The sequence below is a fragment of the Ascaphus truei genome, chromosome 1, assembly GCF_040206685.1.
Source record: "Ascaphus truei isolate aAscTru1 chromosome 1, aAscTru1.hap1, whole genome shotgun sequence".
Classification (NCBI taxonomy): domain Eukaryota; kingdom Metazoa; phylum Chordata; class Amphibia; order Anura; family Ascaphidae; genus Ascaphus; species Ascaphus truei.
In genome coordinates this window covers 275810192-275828467 of record NC_134483.1, presented here as the reverse complement: position 1 = coordinate 275828467, position 18276 = coordinate 275810192, and the positions used below count along the sequence as shown (strand labels likewise).

The 18276-nt window shown below is 39.6% G+C and overlaps 1 protein-coding gene across 4 annotated transcripts in view; it reads right to left on the bottom strand.

The window, feature by feature from the left end:
• Positions 1-13887: 13887 nt before the first annotated feature.
• Positions 13888-18276, bottom strand: part of ELP1 (elongator acetyltransferase complex subunit 1) — a 132398-nt gene continuing 128009 nt past the window's right edge. For all 4 annotated transcript variants that reach the window (XM_075604388.1, XM_075604364.1, XM_075604380.1 and 1 more), the window contains 5 exons: positions 18060-18171; positions 17101-17228; positions 16775-16929; positions 15728-15806; positions 13888-14053 (listed from right to left, as the gene is read on the bottom strand). In XM_075604388.1, the coding sequence (XP_075460503.1) occupies positions 13986-14053; positions 15728-15806; positions 16775-16929; positions 17101-17228; positions 18060-18171 (542 nt within the window). In that variant the 3' untranslated portion in view covers positions 13888-13985. The remainder of the gene's footprint in view (positions 14054-15727; positions 15807-16774; positions 16930-17100; positions 17229-18059; positions 18172-18276) is intronic.

Sequence of the window (18276 nt, the reverse complement as noted above, 5' to 3'; positions counted from 1 at the left end):
TTTTTAATGTTAAAATGGTTAAACAGATTAATATTTGTTTGGTTAAGAAAACCCTGACATAGGTTTGTGTAGTAAATCCAGAGGAACAACATTGTTGGTCAAAAGTTATGTAAAACCACATTGTGGATCTCAAGAATTGTTGATATTTAACACTAAAAATTGTAAGTGCATGCAATAATTACTATTGTTACAAAAAAAAATCAACTGGTCCTTGGTCGTGTAAATAAAAACCAGAACTTCGTTTTATATATTCAAATATGCGCTCACAGCAGTTTCTTCCTTTAAATATTGAAATTAGTTTAAAAGATTCCAAAAGGATTTCACTATTATACAGTATACAGAGTTTACAAATTCATCTCCACACAGCCCCAAGACAAACACAGGCCTAGACATATTTCATAACCCAAAAAGTCACTTGGAAGGAAGAATGGCACATTTGTGACATCTCGGTTTGCAGCAAACCAGGATTACAGACTATAATTATTCAAATATAAAATCAATATTTCTTTCCAATTCTCTAGTGTTTCCTACATTCTTCCTTAGCATTACCCATTATTACTTAAAGGACTTTTAATAGCCGTGATGCATTACCTGCCACAACGCACTAGTCACATTTTCTTAAAATAATGTTTTGCACAAATATAAGACATATAATGTATGTACATGTAATACTTTTTCACCTAGCTTAGTTGGTTGAAATGGTTATATGGGAGAAAAGGGTCAGATTGTGTTTCTATTTATTATGTATTTATTTATTTAGCAGACATCAGCCACCTCTGGCAAAGAAAATGGCCGCCTCTCCTCTCCGCAGGCTACCCTCCCTGTCTCTCGACAGCGGGGGCAGGGGCCTCGCTTTGGGACCTTGGATCTGCTGGGTCTCTTTCCTCTATCTGATGGATGGCCTCTAAGGGGCAGTGTGGGTGGGTGGGGGGGGGGGGGGCGAGAGCAGCCTGTGTGGTTGGTCAGCAGCAGAGAGAGCCTAAACAAGATGGCCACTTTCTCTCCCGATCCTCCCCCTGCGGCCCGACAGCTGCACTAGGACAAGGCTCAGACCCGGCAGGACAGGGGGATTCCCCCACAAAGCCTCCCCATCCTGACATTGCACCAAACCGGGTACCGATATTTGTTTATTTATTTTGTTTTCTGTTGTACGCCAGGGGGAGGGAGCGGAGCCTGCAGCGTGGATGATGGTGCTGCCCCTGTCTTACCTCGCGGCTGTATAGGACTGTAGCGGGTAGTTTTTGAGCCTCGCTGGGGTGTTCAGCTGTTAACCGCAGCTGTCCCGACAATCGATCCGGTCCCCGCAGGACTCCTGAAGCTCCGCTGTTCTTTCTTTCCCTGAAGTGTGCCCAGTTTGGAGCAGGGGGGAAACGATCTCTGGAGCCTAGGGTTCTCAAAAGGCTCTTTTGAGGTGTCAGCAAAGTTTTTTGCAACAGGGAGATACTGCCCGGTGGTTAAGCTGTTTTTAAAATTTATTTTTAAGCTTTTTTCTGCTCTTTTTCCTTATTAATTTGTTCCTCTTGAAGGAGCAGAGGTGACATGCGTCTTTCCCGCTCTTTGTCCAGGCCACCCCCCCCCCCCAATAGAATACTTATTTTTACAGTTGGACCACGGCTTGAAGCACCTTCCTACCAAACCTTGCATTCACAAATAATTGAATATCTTGTCATAATGTTTAGAAAATGTGTAGCGAAGATCATGTTGCTGCTTTAAAAATGTCCTGGTAAGGCCTGAGCCTTCTCCATCCAGGAGGCTGTCATATCTCTGGTATATTGAGCCTTCAAACCAACAGGAGGACTTCCTCCTGCTGACTTAAAGGCCTCACTAATAGCTGCTTTGATTAATCTGGATATTGAGGCAACAGATGCTGCTTGATCATTTCTGGGTCCATCAAACAGCATGAATAACCTAGAGGTTTTTATAATACTATCCATTCTTTGCACGTTGTTAGTGCCATAACTACATTGAGACTGACATTCTTTATTACAAGTAAGATTGGGATACAATTAGGAAACCACAATGTCCTGATGGTATGAAAATCTGACACGACTTTAATGTTGAATAGTCCTTAACACTATCTTATCTTGGTGTATTAGAAAGAATGGCTCCTGGCAAGATAGAGCCAGGAGCACTCCAACCCTATGAGCTGTTGTAATTGCCCTTAAGGAAAACTGGTTTTATTGTAAGTAACTTCATAGGACGTTCTAGAACAGGTTCAAAGATGGATGTAGTGAGCTGCTCAAGCACTAGATTGAAATCCCATGGAGGAACAGCAATCCTGATTGTAGGTCTAATTCTAGACATGGCTCTCATAAATCTAGTGATCATACGACCCAGAGCAATTTGTTTATGATAGAATAAGCCTAAAGCAGAAACTTGGACTCAGATACCGATTTCAAACCCTTTTGAAATCCTTCTTGATGGAAGTCCAGAATACTAGGGATTTCCAGCTGCAAAAGGTTCCATCTTACTTAGTTTACACCATAGTATGAAGGCTTTCCAGATTCGGTAACAGATTTTAGAAGTCATCTGGTTTCTGGAACGCATAGGAGTTGATCTAACTTTATTGAAGAATCCCTGAACCCTCAATGACCCTCAATGACATCCTTTCAAGTTCCACACCGTCAACTTAAAAAATTTAGAGTTGAGGAAACAAACCAGGCCTTGAGTCAACAATACCAGAGGTGTCGGGAGAACCCATGGCTCCTTTAGTCACACATTTTGTCAAGTGCGCAAACCATGTTTTTCTGGGCCTATACAGGGCTATTAGAAGAACTCTGGCTTTCTCTCTTTTGATCTTGTTGCTCCCCCTCTGTAGAAAAGGAAAATGTAGCAGAGATCAAAGTGTCATGGAATTGAGAACGCATCCCAGGCCATGTCCCTTGGGTCGTGCATGCTCATTGACTTCTGATGCCATGAGTTCTACCTCCTCTGGACCGCATTTTCAAACTTACTTTCCTGGTTCAGCTCCCATTATCCAGGGTGTATTGAACACCTGCTGAGAAAGTCGGCTTTGTAATTTCGGTCTCTTGAAATATGAGCCACGGAGATGCACAGCACTGTTTTCTCCACACAGTGCAGGATTCTGGAGGCTTCTTTCAGAACTTTCAGACTCCTTATCCTGTTGATTTATATGCGCTACTACTGTATCATGGTGGGACAAAAATTTTAATGGAGAATGTCTCAAAGAAGCCTGAAGACTTGTATGGCATTAAACATGGCTCAAACTTCCAATACGTTTATCGGCAGTTTATTTTCCTGACACGACCAGAGTCCCTGGATCATACGATCCTAAGAAATCGCGCCCCAACCTAAGAGGCTTGCATCAGTCTTTAATACTGTCCTGATTGATTCCTCCAATCACTTGCCTTTTTGCACATTTTTGATTGAGGTCCACCAATGCAAATGGAGTCTTGTGCTTGGTAACAACGGGAGTCTGGAATTTAGTTTGAGATTCCGATGCCCCCCTAAAACGAGTTTCTCTGCAGTGGTCTAAGGTGAAATGTGGACCAATGAACTATATCCGTGACTGAGCCGAGAAGACTATCAGAGGCATGAACTGTGCCTTTGAAGGTTTTCAGAGTTGTCAGAACACAGACTTCCCCAATAATCCTGTGAACCTTTGGGGTAGGTAGTGACACCAGGCCTTCTAGTCTATTAAACACGACACCTAGAAAAGTAAGGAGCTGAGCTGGCACGAGCCTGCTTTTCTTTAAGTTGATAATGTATTTATGGTCCGCCAGTACATCATGCACTATACACAAATGATCTTTGGCAACCAAGTCTGATACGGCTTTGATAAGCCAATTGTCCAAATATGGCAACACAAAAATGCCTTTTTGTCTTAATGCTGTCACTGCTATCATGGCCTTTGTGAAGGTTCTGGGTGCTGTATCCAGTCCAAATGGAAAAGCCATAAACTGGAAGGGATAGCCTTTTAAACAAACCCTCAGGAACTGGCAGTGTTTATTAGTAGATGAGGTTGAAAGAGACATACGTCCATCAAGTTCAACCTATGCTAAATTCAGACAATATATACTTTATCCTATATTTGTACTTAAGGTAGATTGATCCAGAGGAAGGCAAACAAAAACCCCAGTAAAATGTAATCTAATGATATCTCATAAGGGGAAAATACATTCCTTCCTGCCTCCAGTAATGGCAATCAGATTACTCCCTGGATCAACATCCTTTCCGTATTTACTTATTTTGTATATCCCTGTATATCTTTCCTTTCTAAAACGATGTCCAACCTTTTTTTGAACACATCTATTGTATCTGCCATCACAGTCTCCATGGTAATTAATTCCACATTTTAACAACCCTTACTGTAATGAACCCTTTCCTTTGTTGCTGTTGAAATCTCCTTTCCTCCAACCTTAAGGGATGACCCATGTCCTTTGTACTGCCCTTGGGATGAATAATTCTTTTGAAAGCTCCTTGTATAGTCAGCGAATATATATTTGTATATAGTTATATCCCCTCTTAGATGCCTCTTTTCTAATGTAAACAATTCTAATTTAGCTAGCCTCTCCTCATACATTAGATTATCCATCCCCTTTATTATTTTGGTGGCTCTTCTCTGCACGCTCTAATTCCATAATGTCTTTCTATGGAGTGGTGCCCAAAATTGTACTCCATATTCAAGGTGTGGTCTTACTATGCTTTAGAAAGGTGACAAATTATGTTTACTTCCCTTCCATTCATTGCCCGTTTAATGTAAGATAAGATCTTATTTACTTTTGAAGCTACTGCATGACTTTGGACACTATTGCTAAGCCTGTTGTCTACAAGCACTCCTAAATCCTTCTCTATCAAGGATTCTCCTAATTTATCTCCATTTAATTTGTAAGTCGTCTGTTTATTCTGTTTCCCAAATGTATAACCTTACATTTATCTGTATTAAAGCTGATTTGCCATTTACCTGCCCACGTTTCCAGTCTATCCAAGTCCTCTGGAGAGAAATAACATCCTACTCGGATTCTACTACCTTACGCAATTTAGTGTCACCAGCAAAGATGGAACCTTTGCTCTCTAGGCCAACCTTAAGGTCATAAATAAACAAATGTAAAAAAATAGGGGTCCCAGTACCTATCCTTGAGGTACTGCACTCACAACTTTAGCCCAACCTGAAAAAGTTCCATTTATTACAACTCTCTGTTGTCTGTCCTTCAATCAGTTTTCAATCCAGGTGCACATATTTTTACAATTTACTTTATTTTGCACACTAACCTCGTATGGACCGTATCAAATGTATTTGCAAAATCTAAGTAGACCACATCAACTCCATTACCCTGGTCTAAATTCCTACTTACTTATCTCCACATTCCTATCAAAGAATAATGTATCTTTTAGGTCTATGGAGGCCAGATATGCTCCTTTCTCATCACTGATATGACCGCCCTTATATACTCCATCTTGAAGTGGCGTACGTACAGTATATTGAGAAAAGTATTGACTTCCTTCCGATTTAGGACTGCTCTGAATCCACTGGATGCTTTCGGTACTGGAAACAAGACCAAATAAAATCATTTCCCTTTTTGAGACTGTGGTACTGGCTGAATGGCGGCATTGGCCAGCAGATGTGTAACTGCCTGATTTAAGGCTGTATTATTTTACATATTCTCTAAAATTATGGCTTGGTATCTTCAGGAAATCCAATGAACATCCTTGATTTATAATTTGTAGAATCTGCTGTTGTCTGTGCCCAGCGATCCAGAAACCCTGTTAGACTACTGCTGACCAGCGCTGTCTCCTTGACCTGTACCCAGTGATCTTCAGGGGCTGCTGTTGGGTGGTCCCCCTACTGGAAGGTTGTCTAATGCAACCCCGACCCCAGGAGTGTTGGTGGGGTGAAATCCAATTATAAGCGCTTCCTGGGATAGGATCTCGCCTCATGGAAAACTCATCCTGATAGTCTGACAAAGGAGAATGAACAAACTCTTCTCTTCTGGGGTAGGACATAACCTTTTCCTCCAATCATAATATCTTAGAGATGATATTGTCTAATGGTTCCCAAAAGGTATGTACCGTCAGAGGGTGCAACGAAACCAGCCTACTTTTCGACAAGGCATCCACTACCCAAGATTTAAACTATAAAGCTCTTCTTACGGCTATGGAATATGCCAATGATCTTGCCGCTAGTCAAATGATATCCATTGAGGCGTCACATAAAAAGAATCAATCCCTTTAAATTTTGATGCCTTTTTAGCAACTTCTGTCTTGTTATTCCTGCGTCAATCCTATCTTCCAGATTGGAGTTTCAAATTCTGTCCTTGAGATACAGGCCATTGCTGTTGCTGACTTTAATGTTTAGCCAATAGCTGAATATTGCTTACGCAGGACCCCTTCTATTCTACGGTCCATAGGACCCCTAAAAGATAATCCATCATCAAGTGAATCGCTGTATTTCTTACCAACATCCCTGTTTTCAAAGGTACAATACAGTACAGTAGGGCCCCGCTTTACAGCGGCGGCCTGGAACGGAACCCGCTGTATGAGCGGGACCCTGCTGTATACTGTACACACAGAGAGAGGGAAGACACAGAGAGGGGAGATACATATATTATATACACTCACAGAGAGAGGGGAGATACATATCTTATATACACACAGAGAGAGCGGAGATACATATCTTATATATACACACAGAGAGGGGAGATACATATATTATATACACACACACACACACACACAGAGGGGAGATACATATATTATATACACTCACAGAGAGAGTGGAGATACCCAACTGTGACGGGGGGGACACAGAGTTGTTAACGGGGGAAAGGGGTTATCGGAGATGTGAAGGTGGGGGGGGGGGACACCGCAGCTGTGAAGGTGGGGGGACCGGAGCTGTGAAGGGTGGGGAACGGAGCTGTGAAGAGGGGGGAGCGGGAAAATAACATCCCGGGCAACGCTGGGTACATCAGCATGTGTGTGTATATATATATATCGCAAATAAAAAGATCACTTGTGAGCACATTCACATGTCTTAGGCAGGTCTGCAACCCTACCTTTCACCATTATCCCCAGCATACAGTGCTTCCACTGCAGCAATGGTTATATATATATATATATATATATATATATATATATATATATATATATATATATATATATATATATATATATATCAATATTAAAGACAGCGCCCTTCACACACTACACCCAAATTGCTGCAGCCCTGATCTGAAGTGGCAGGTTGTAACACCCAGCACAGATGCCTATGAACAATATAACATATCGATATGCTTGTGGTATGAAACAATTGTTAATAAAAATGTGTTATAGTAACTTGCCCCAAAAATAAAAAATGTGCATAAGAATGAAAAATAAAAATGAAAAAATGAGTATAAAAATAAAAATAGGATGATCACACTGTTGTGACCTATGGACTAAAAAAATGCAAAAACTGTACTGTATAAAAAAAACAGTTAGTACCATTTAAAAATTAAAAATAAAAATATATAAACATAAAAATAAGAAAACTATAAATAATTGAAACGATACTCAAGTCCATATGAGTCCATGAAAATGACAATAATAAAGTCCAGGCTGCTTCTTCTTGGGCTCACCAACCTCCCAACGAACCTATTAGAAAAAAAGATGAGAAAAAGCGCCCGATCCTTGTATAAAATCAGATATAACATTTTTAATAAATCATAGACAGACAAATGCACACGCACACTTTGTCAATAAAAATAAGGCATGTTATGGGACCAGCCCATGCACCAGATCGAAGACTCCGCAGTACACCTCCGCACGATTACGTCCGAAAGGCTCCAAACAAACGTTTGCTGTTGCCACAATCACCAAAATGGATTTTCTTCCTTTAAACCAGAACTTTTCAGTTCCGTGTGGCCGCCATTAACCTCACACGAATCAGGGACCAGGGAGACCTTCAATGACGTCCTCACTCTGGCGTCTGGACTGCTCGACCACCGTAGTTTCAATGCCACGTGACCCTACGCGTTTCTTCCGTCTCAGCGGATTTCATCAGGGGATAGACTCCAATTGAACTGTCTGATGTTATATAGTCCCATTGACCAATAAAATGTTTTCTTCAACAAATGAGTTCAATTCAATCAGTGTCTTTAGGTCATCTGTGCTAGATGTAACTATTGTGATTAGTAGTTAAACGGTAACTGAATTAATTAACAACAAAAAAAGGATATTACATCAAATACAAAAACATCATTTAAAAACATGTGGTAAGGATAATATGGCAACATAAATAGTATCAGAAAATGAGATTTAACGTTAAATTGGTAAAGTTTTTAAATGCCCAATCAATAAACCAAAATCTCATTGCATATATATGATATAAGTAATGACAATGTTGTACCACCTGTACGGAGTAAACTGATATGGATAGATGTCCAGTTATCATAATGAATCTATTTATATAATTAAATTATAAAGATGGAGATAAATCCCAGCAATTACTTATATCAAATGTTGGTAAATGCAATGAATCTACCAAAACTATGATTATATGAAACATTCTAATGTGCCATGTAGATATAAAGGGAACAATATTGAATTTGATAAAGTCAATAGAAGTATCTAAATATTATACATAATTATACCTAAATACAACTAAAACAAGCTTGAAATAAACAAAGAGACAATTTTAAATATTGCTCTCCGTGTAAAATAATTATAAGGAAGAGATGAAACAATGTTCATTAGACATACAAGTGTGGAATCAATTGTCTAATAGCTGTGAGACCTAAATTTATTTTTTCTAATATATATATATATACTGTGCGCTCATTTGCATGTCATTTCCCAGAATCCCTTGCTGCAGTGGAAGTGCTGTATGCTGGGTGATAATGGGGAAAGGCGGGGTTGCAGACCTGCCTAAGACATGCAGATGAGCATACAGTTGTATTTGCATATATATTTATATATATATATATAAATAATTTAGTCATCGGAGATCTTCTATCCAGTGATGCCCATTCGGTCTTTACAATGTTCTTGATAGCGCTGAACAGGGAAAGTTCTACTTGTCTTCCTTGAGCCTAGAAAGGCCTGGTCCAGATCTGCCAGTTCCTCTCTGGTATCCGGAATATTTAAATGTTGTCCTCATAGTCAAGATGAGTTTATCTATGTCTTAAATCCTAAAGGATCCCATATCTACTTAGGCTTTTTCCTCCTCGGATGAAGAATATTCCCTAAATTCGGACACTGATGCTTGTTCTGAGCAAGCCATGATACTTTCAGGATCTAGAGAAGTCTCTGGCCTAGATCTTTTTAAAGACCCTTGAGGTTGCACTTTATCAGAGGAATGCATGATTGAAGTCTTCATCCAGTCGATTAAACCAGCCAATTGTGCCAAATTTTCCTCATCCACCATTTTTTTTACTGCAATCAGTGCAAGATTTCCTGGGGTATGTAGCTGCTAGCTTGACCTCGCAGTCTGCACAGAATTTAGATTTGGAAACAGCTTTCCTAGGCTTACAACCTGAGCGTCTTGGAAAGGCTGGTCAGCTTTGAAGTCCCCTGCAAATGCAGAAGGAGCCGACATGCTGCTATTCATTTCACAATGGAACAATATCCCTCATAAAATACTACTTTAAATATCTGGTGTCCAGATCCAGTTTATTTATTTATAGAAATGTTTTACCAGGAAGAAATACATTGAGAGTTACTGCTCGTTTTCAAGTATGTCCTGGGCACAAAGTTATGATGACAAATACATTGCATTCACAGTAAGAGATAATATATGTTATAGGCGTAGGTAAGTAACAGATCAGTAAAATGTGAGACCGCTTTAGTTTTGAAAGAACTTAGACTGGTGGCGGCTGTGAGAGTCTTTGGTAGGTTGTTCCAGTTTTGGGGTGCACGGTAAGAGGAGGAGCAGCCGGATAATTTGTTGAACCTTGGGACCATGAACAGTCTTTTGGAGTCAGATCTCAGATGATTAGTGCTGCATGTGGTAGGGGTGAGGATCTTGTTCAGGTACACGGGCAGCTTGCCCAGAAAGTATTTGAAGGCAAGACAGGAAAGATGAACTTTGCGCCTAGACTCAAGTGATGACCAATCTAGTTCTTTGAGCATTTCACAGTGATGTGTGTTGTAATTGCATTGGAGGACAAAACGGCAAATTGAATTGTAGAGGGTGTCAAGTTTGCTAAGGTGGGTTTGGGGTGCCGTGCCAGATATTATGTCCCCATAGTCTATAATTGGCATTAGCATCTGCTGTGCGATACACTTTCTGAACAGCAGACTTAGGGAGGATTTGTACCTATAAAGTACACCTACTTTGGCATACTTTGGTATCAATGTGCAACCCAAATGTTAAATGGAATTCAAACCATATGCCCAAGTATTTAAAACTAGTAACAGGGACTACAGTGGTATTGGCGTTGGTTCTGATCTGGGGCTCAATCATTGGAAGCTTTAAAATTTAGCCTTGGTCCCAAATACCATTGTTACAGTCTTGTTAGTGTTTAAAAAGTTTGTTTTGGGAAATCCAATTTTCAAGTCTCAAAACATCAGATTGAAGTACGTGTTCAAGGTCGCGAGGCTGGGGCTGTGGGCATATAAGGTTGTGTCATCTGCATACATGTGTATTGAAGCTCCCTTACAAGCTGTAGGAAGATCATTGATGAACACTGAGATGAGTAGGGGCCCCAGAAGAGCATTGCGGGACACCACAGGTGATATCCAAGGGGTTGGAGTTAGAGCCTGGGATAGACATGTTGGGATCTACCCGATATGTAAGATTGGAACCAGTTTAAAGCATGCTTCCCTATTAACAGCACTGGAGTTTGTTTAGCAAGATAACATTAAAAACAGTATCAAAAGCCTTTGCAAAATCTAGGAATATTGCATGTTTTGTTTGCCTTGTGCACATATTCTTCTGTAGTTATTAAGATCCTTGGTAGTGCAAGATACTTTGTAGCTTTTTCACAAGGCATTCCTAAAATGGTAGAGCGATATAAGGTCGGTTGTTACCCATGGAAGGTGGGCCGCCCGTACTCTTATTCTGCGTAGTGGAGCATGGGTATCACATAGTTTTAAGAACTCGGATTGGAAATAGTCGAGTGCAGAATCGGGGTCAGGAATTAAGTAAATTCTGTACCAAGGGCAGCTGGTAAGGTCAGCCAGAAACTGTTAAAGTTAAAGTTTCTAAATGTTCTAGTGAGGAGAACTTTAGGGCTTGATTGGGGTGATCTGATTTTCCTTACACAGTACACTATTGGATGTCCACTGAAAATGTCAGGTAGGATGCCAAAAGATTGGATTCTGCTGGGATTAGAGGAGAGAATTCAATCTAGGAAGGAATGGTTGCGAGATTTCAAGTTGTCTGTTGGGTCGGAAAATTAGTTGCATAAGGTTACTTGACTTGTATCTGGTTTTGTTGTTTTTAGGGTCAAGCCAGCAATCAAGATGGGCTTAGAAAAAGGGAGAGGGGGCAGATTTTGCCAACTAGGATTTCAAGAGGGTGGTCTTGGGGGACAATTATAAAATAATTGCCCTCCTCATTTGACCTATCTTTCCTAGAAATGGAGTATCCCTTAATGGTGATATTTGCATCAAGAGTTTTAGGGGTTAGCCATGTTTCTGTGAGAATGATGGCTTTGGGTTTATGCATAAGGCACCATGCCCTTAGTTCATCCAGTTTGGGCAGTAGGCTCCGGATATTTATATGGGCGATAGACCTTTTTGGAATTTGAAGGGGGTATTCTCAGGTGTATGGGACATAGTTGAAAAGGGAGGGCCTTGGTTAAGTTCAATATCCCCTGCTAAAGAGAGTATAAGTATAAATAGTAATTTGAGTAGCTGTTGGCAAACATCACAAATTTACAACTTGCAATCAGAATAAAAACCAGCACACCAACCACCGCTCAGAGTTCTCCACCAACACTCAGTAGATAGTGCAAGTCTTTTGAGTAATCCAGGGTGTATGATTTTGGGTGTGGGCCAGGAGGGAGGAGTTTGTAGTGGATAGAGAGTAACAGTTCCATGGGGCCCCAAGAAAGAACAGAGTTGAGATAACTAGCAGGTTACATTGCATGAAGCTGTTGTGAGCCAAGTGAGTGTGTGCAGAGTAAACAGCACAGGTATGCCCTCTACTTGCAAAAATGTTTTGCGCATTTGCAATGCTACGGTCTGTTCAGGGTTTGCAGAGGGATTTGGGGGGGGGGGTGGGCGGTTGGATGGGGGAGGCAATTCTGTGCAGTCAAGTGTTGGGAGAGGCTGCAGTAAATAAAGTGTGCAGGGCGAGGGTTAAAAATGCAGGCTATCAAGCATGGGATAATAGTGTAGTCAGATAAGCTCACCGTTTGCTGTCTTATGTAGAAGAGTTTTCAGAAAAATGCAGTCCACCTCTAATCAAACAATAATCTATATATTTTCATTTTAAGATGCAGCACTTTTAAGATGCTAATGCTACCCTGCTAATGTGTCCCTTAAAAGTTTCCTCCCTGGTATAGGACATCTGCAGCAAGGCAGAGGTTTGAAAACAGGTTTTCGCATCACAAATCACGCTCCGTAGTGACATCACTCCGTCAGCATCTGCATGCAGGCCCACGAACTCCCAGGGAGAATTGAATGCTGCCCATAGAGAGGAGATGCAGGGGGAAGAAGCCTCAGCGCTACAAGCAGAGCTGTGATCGGCGTACGTAGCTTACCATGGTGGATAGAAAGCGGCCATTCTTCAGGTAAGATAAGAGGAAGGCAGGCAAAGCACCTCCTGCTCCCAAAAGGATGGCATGACAGAGGTCCAAGTGAAAAGAAAAACAAAAATTGTTCAATACTTTAAAAATAGACCGGCAGGGAACCTGAGGACGTCCTTTCCTCAGCTAAGGTAGGACAAGAATAACTGACCTGGGATAGTCCCCTTATATAATGTCCTACCTCAGCTGGTTGGAGAAGTAAACCCATTATTATGACGGCCATAGAAAAAAAAATGTAATACATGGATTGTGTGTGCTTTCAAAATAAAAATAGTGTTTTTTCTGCACTATGAAATATTGCATTGGGCGGAGCACTGAACTCAGGACGCCTAAAACCAACCAGCACTAAAGTAATATAAGAGGGTGCCGAGCAGCCTGAAATTCGAAAGGTGTAATACGTCCTGCGAGTGTGTTAATCCAAATCTGAAGTATCCATTGCAACGGATCCCAAAATAACGTAATGACATCACAATTTATAACAATGTACTGTAATTATATTATCTATAATTATAGTCTTCTAGCTCTGATGGAAGAGGAAATAAAAGCAAAGGACTTCAGTCCTGTGTAATATACCAAAGAAGGTGATTCAAGTTGAGAAACATTTCACCTAACAGTAAGGTAGATAAAGCATTAGTCAGCACTCCTGAGGTCTTGTTATAAAGATGAATATTTAATGCAGGATCACCGTTTTAGTCTTTCCTTGGACCTTTGACAAGAGGAAGGACCGAAACGTTTATCCTGCGTTACATTTTCACCGTTATAATAAAACCTCTGGAGTGCTGACTATTGTTTTAACTATCTGAGCACTGCTGTTTGTGGAAGTCCTGAGCACCCGGGGGAGGGGGGGGGGGCAGGTTGTTGTGGAACTAATGTGAGTGCTCCTGCAGACCGACCGGTCTAACAGTAAGAGCGAGAAACACACTATTGTAAAACTACCTCTCGTTTAAATTGAGAATAGCACAAACGTTTCCTCTACCCGTTATCCAAAAATGCCAGCATTTCTTTGGGGAAAATAAAATCATGCGCATTTTTGTAATGAAAAGTATTTTATTGTACTGCAGAAGCTGTGATATTTCTGTAACACCAAAAGGACTTTTCACTGTCCCGAAATGCAAGAGATTTGCAAACAGATATCCTTAAAAGCATGATTCTCTAATCTATTCAGTTACATATAAACTTGCAAGGTATGGTTATGCCATTGAAGATCTAGTACCACATATCAAACTGCACAGTTTGCATGCAAGGTGTGTTTTTTTTTTCTACACGTTTTCCTGAGGTATGCTGCATGAAGATCAGTTACTGAAGTAAGCTCAGTTTCCACGAAACGTTTTTACTAAGCATTGGAGCAACAAAGAGTTCAGAATCTAAAAGGCAGAAGAAGAAAAAAGAAAATAAATTCAACATGATTAACATTACAACAATTAACTACTGCAGGAGGGGCTAACTCCAGCAGGTCAGGTTTAAAAGATATTCCTGCTTCAGCACAGATGGCTCAATCAGTGGCTCAGTCAATGACTGAGCCACCTGTGCTGAAGCGGGGATAGCCTTAAAATCTGACCTGTTGGTGGACCTTAAGGACTGGAGTTGGAATCTCTTGCACTATTGGTAGCCTTACGGATTGACATTATGTTAAGAATCAAAATAAATGAAGTAAACAAAATTGCTTTGTGATATGCGGTACGCAGATTTGCAAACACTTGACATTTTTAGGTGCATTACGGAGACATTTGGCTCAGCAAAACATCGTTGGGCACATTATTATTAGAATTTTTTTGTTTTTTTTAAAAAGTTGTGTGCATCAATATTTCAGTGCTAAAAAGTTATACGAACGGTAAAAAAAACCAAAACGTGTTGTATGTATAAAGACTTCATGCATAGGACGGAGAATTTGTAATTTTAAATAATTTTTGATGCCTTATTGATACAATTTCAAACAGAATGAAATGAGTGTAATATTATTGACAATCGCCATGATGTGAAAATAAAACGATTTGTTAACCAATACAATGAAACATCCCTGCTGTATGAAAATAAAAAAAAGATGTCGACTCAGGTGATGGTTCCAGACATAGGAAAAAACAGAAAACACAGTGGTATATTATGGGTAATAAAAGACCAAGTGTGCACTTAGATAAATGTAAGACACTTATACATAGATCTGAGACATAACCAACTAAAAACGTGTGTCTTACATTTATCTAAGTGCACACCTGGTCATTTATTACCCATGATACTCCACTGTGTTTTCTGTTTTTTCCTATGTCTGGTACCATCACCTGAGTCTACGCGCTGGAGGACGGCATCTTTTTTTTTTTCCTGCAATTTGTTTTCGGAGGGACCTGGAACTCTCTCCTTGGACTCTAGCAGCTGGAATTGAGTATTTCCCTTATATATGGGATATTTAACTACATTGGGAGCTATTGATGTGTTTCTCTTTTGCACAAGTTAACACTTTAGTCACATTCATTTATATATAACACTCCACATTAATTAGGTTTAGTGGTTAGCATTGCTTTCCTTTCTATATAATCCCTGCTGTATGAAATAAATTTTTAGGTTGATACATAGCAACTTGGTTTTTTTTCTGTTTGCCTTCCTCTGGATCAATATACTGTAAGTACAGATATAGGATAAAGTATCTGTTGTCTAAATTTAGCCTAGGTTGAACTTGATGGACGCGTGTCTTTTTTCAACCTCATTTACTATGTAACTTCATTCTGCACTAATCTTTTTAAATCACGGCCACGCTGCATTTGGCAGAAAATTCGGATGCACATTCCCATTTATTTCTGTGCTCCAAGCACAGTTTTATTTTTGTGCACCAACACAACGGGAAACAGATTTTTTTGCAGCTGATAGAAAAATGTGAGCTTAGTATATAGGTGCACAAGTGCAACTGAAATGAAAGTTTGAAATGCGCCAATTTTGCACCAAACAAGCTATTTGCGGCTCTACGTACATAGGCCCCTATTTGTTTTATTTTCATCTCAATGTAACGGCAGTCAAATCTCTAAACATTTAAATAGTACTTCTCTTACCTTGTGTTGTAGGGGTTATGTTCATATGCTGCTGATAAGAAGCCATTATACTGTTTGCCGTTGAATGAGGACCTAAAACCTAAAAACACCAAACAAACTTTTATTCTTTCAATTTATTTGGATATTTTGTTATGTTTGAACATTTCTTTAAATACGGCAAATATAGACATACTAATACAAATATTGCTTAGTAGCTAGAAGTAAATGTTTCTGAAACGTTTTCTAGTTTTAGGGAAACCTGTATACAGTACTGTATGTACACACTGAAAACAGACTCAGAAAGGTGTAAATCAGCAGAGATTTGGGCAATAGCTTCCAGCTGGAAGCAATCTTCTCCTCTGGTTCAATACCATATAGGATACCAAGCTCATGGAGAAACTTAACAATTGTGACTAAAGACTCCATTGAGAAATTCAATCTTGTTTGGACTACTGGTTGAATTTATACAACAGGACGGCTGTTTTTTTTTTTTTTTTTACCTATAATATCCTGTTTTAATCGTATATAGTTTGTTATGCTGGCATACTGTATTATTCAAGAACAATGTTATAAATATTGTGGGGTACCGAGGCTTCCCCCCCCCTTCTGTTAAACGATTATCTCTCCCTATTTGTTATTGTTTAGGGATTTGCTAAACCCATGTTTGTATCATGTTTTAACCTACTGTTAAAAACATCGTCTTCAACAAAGACTTTTAAACATTCACAGTAAATTCAGATTTCATGTTCATCCACTCTATGCAATGCTTTGGTCAAGGCCACCTAAAATAATTCATACAAACAATTCTGAATGAGAAATGATATTACCTCGATATTTCTCCAACACAGGAAAATTTAGAAAAGTCTTAATAAATGATGCGATCAGGATATACTTAAAAATAAAATTTCCTTATTTACTTACTGTTTGGACCAATGAAGTGAAATTCATTAGGTATTTAAATGGACTAGAATACACCGCTCTAAAAATTGTAATAAAACTAGTAATAACCCTCTAATACTAAAGGTGTTGAAGATGGGAACAGTAACGGCGCACACAGGATAAACTTACTGGAGTTGTAGGACTTTGCTGTATGTTTGCAGCCCAGATAACTGGGATAGAAGTCTCCAGTAGCTGTAGCAATTCATCAAAGGTCTGTTGAAGCCGTCTGGCCTGGGCATCATACTCAAAGAGAATGAGTACTTTTAAAAGGCTGTGCACCTCATCTACATAATTAAAAAAAAAAAAAAATTATTGCACAACTAGAAAAAATACACTTAGTAATACTCATGTCCCTAAAAAATTGTCAAGTCTGAGTAAATTATACACAGGATGGAGTTGTGTTTATTTATTGTCTTTGACTATGTTGCAGCTGTATGGAAGGTCCATATACTCACTTCTCAGTTTATCCACCATGCGGATGTTGTCCCTCAGCGCCTCCAGCAGAGCCACGTCCTCCAGAGGACTTCCTTCCTTCAGACTGTGCTTCTTACGTTCTGCTTTACGTCGGTTCTTTGAGGATCTCCTGCACAAAAATCAACAATTACATGTATTTTTTCATATTGTGCAACAAAATCTGTGTGTGGGTAAAAACAAAAGTTGGAGTTTTTCAATTTTTTATTTAAAAGTTATACATTCTTGGATAAATAGTGGTGCCATCAACGAATTTCAGATATTGCCACCACATCGCCTTAGTCTCACATTTGCCATTTCCTTATAACTCTTTATAAAGATGCATGTTCTTGCACGCTCCTCATGTTAAGCCAAAAAACAATTAAGACAAGTCTTTCTTCTTGTAACCCTTCAGTTAAAATACTTATACACACACTCTTGTCTATCTACACACTCATCATTTTCAGCCTCGATTATTGTTGCTATTTCCCAACTCAGCTTCGTTCCCCTCACGGTTTCCCTACAATCTCTCTTAAACACTTTACTCTTCACCTACACCACCTCAAGGAAGGCTTTCGGTAGTCTTCAGATCAAGACTAGTACCCATCTCCTATTTCTTTTTGCTTCACTCAATTTACATTGTGCTTTCACTACATTGCAGCCAACCGGCTCTTTGTTTATACAACGTTCATTTGTTACACCCTGTGTAATGACATAACTCTATTGTGTCCATTTCATCTTTCAGAGCACGGCTAAGATGATAAAATCCTCAGTACAGGGACCTTTATGTTAACGCACTATATTCTTGTTTTACCAATCTGGTATATTTGAAAAATTACTCTGGATAGCAATAAATAATGTTGTATGAGGACAAATCAGACCAATTATAAGATGAGCCAGTTTAAGGTAAACTTCAGATAATTTCACAAATACCGGTATGTGTGAACATAAAAGAGGAACTTACGAAGAGATCCGTGAGTTGCTGTGGGAGTATTTGCCACTCATATCGCTAGCGGTCATGATGCTGCTAGTTTCAGAGAAAAGGTCAGACTCTGGACCCTCCGGAGTCTCCTCATCTGTAAAACAGGACACTTAGCCCTTTTTAAAGATTTAAAACTGTAGTGCCAAATATCTAATTATTTAATTAAGCACAAAAACAAATATCACAGAAAATAAAATAC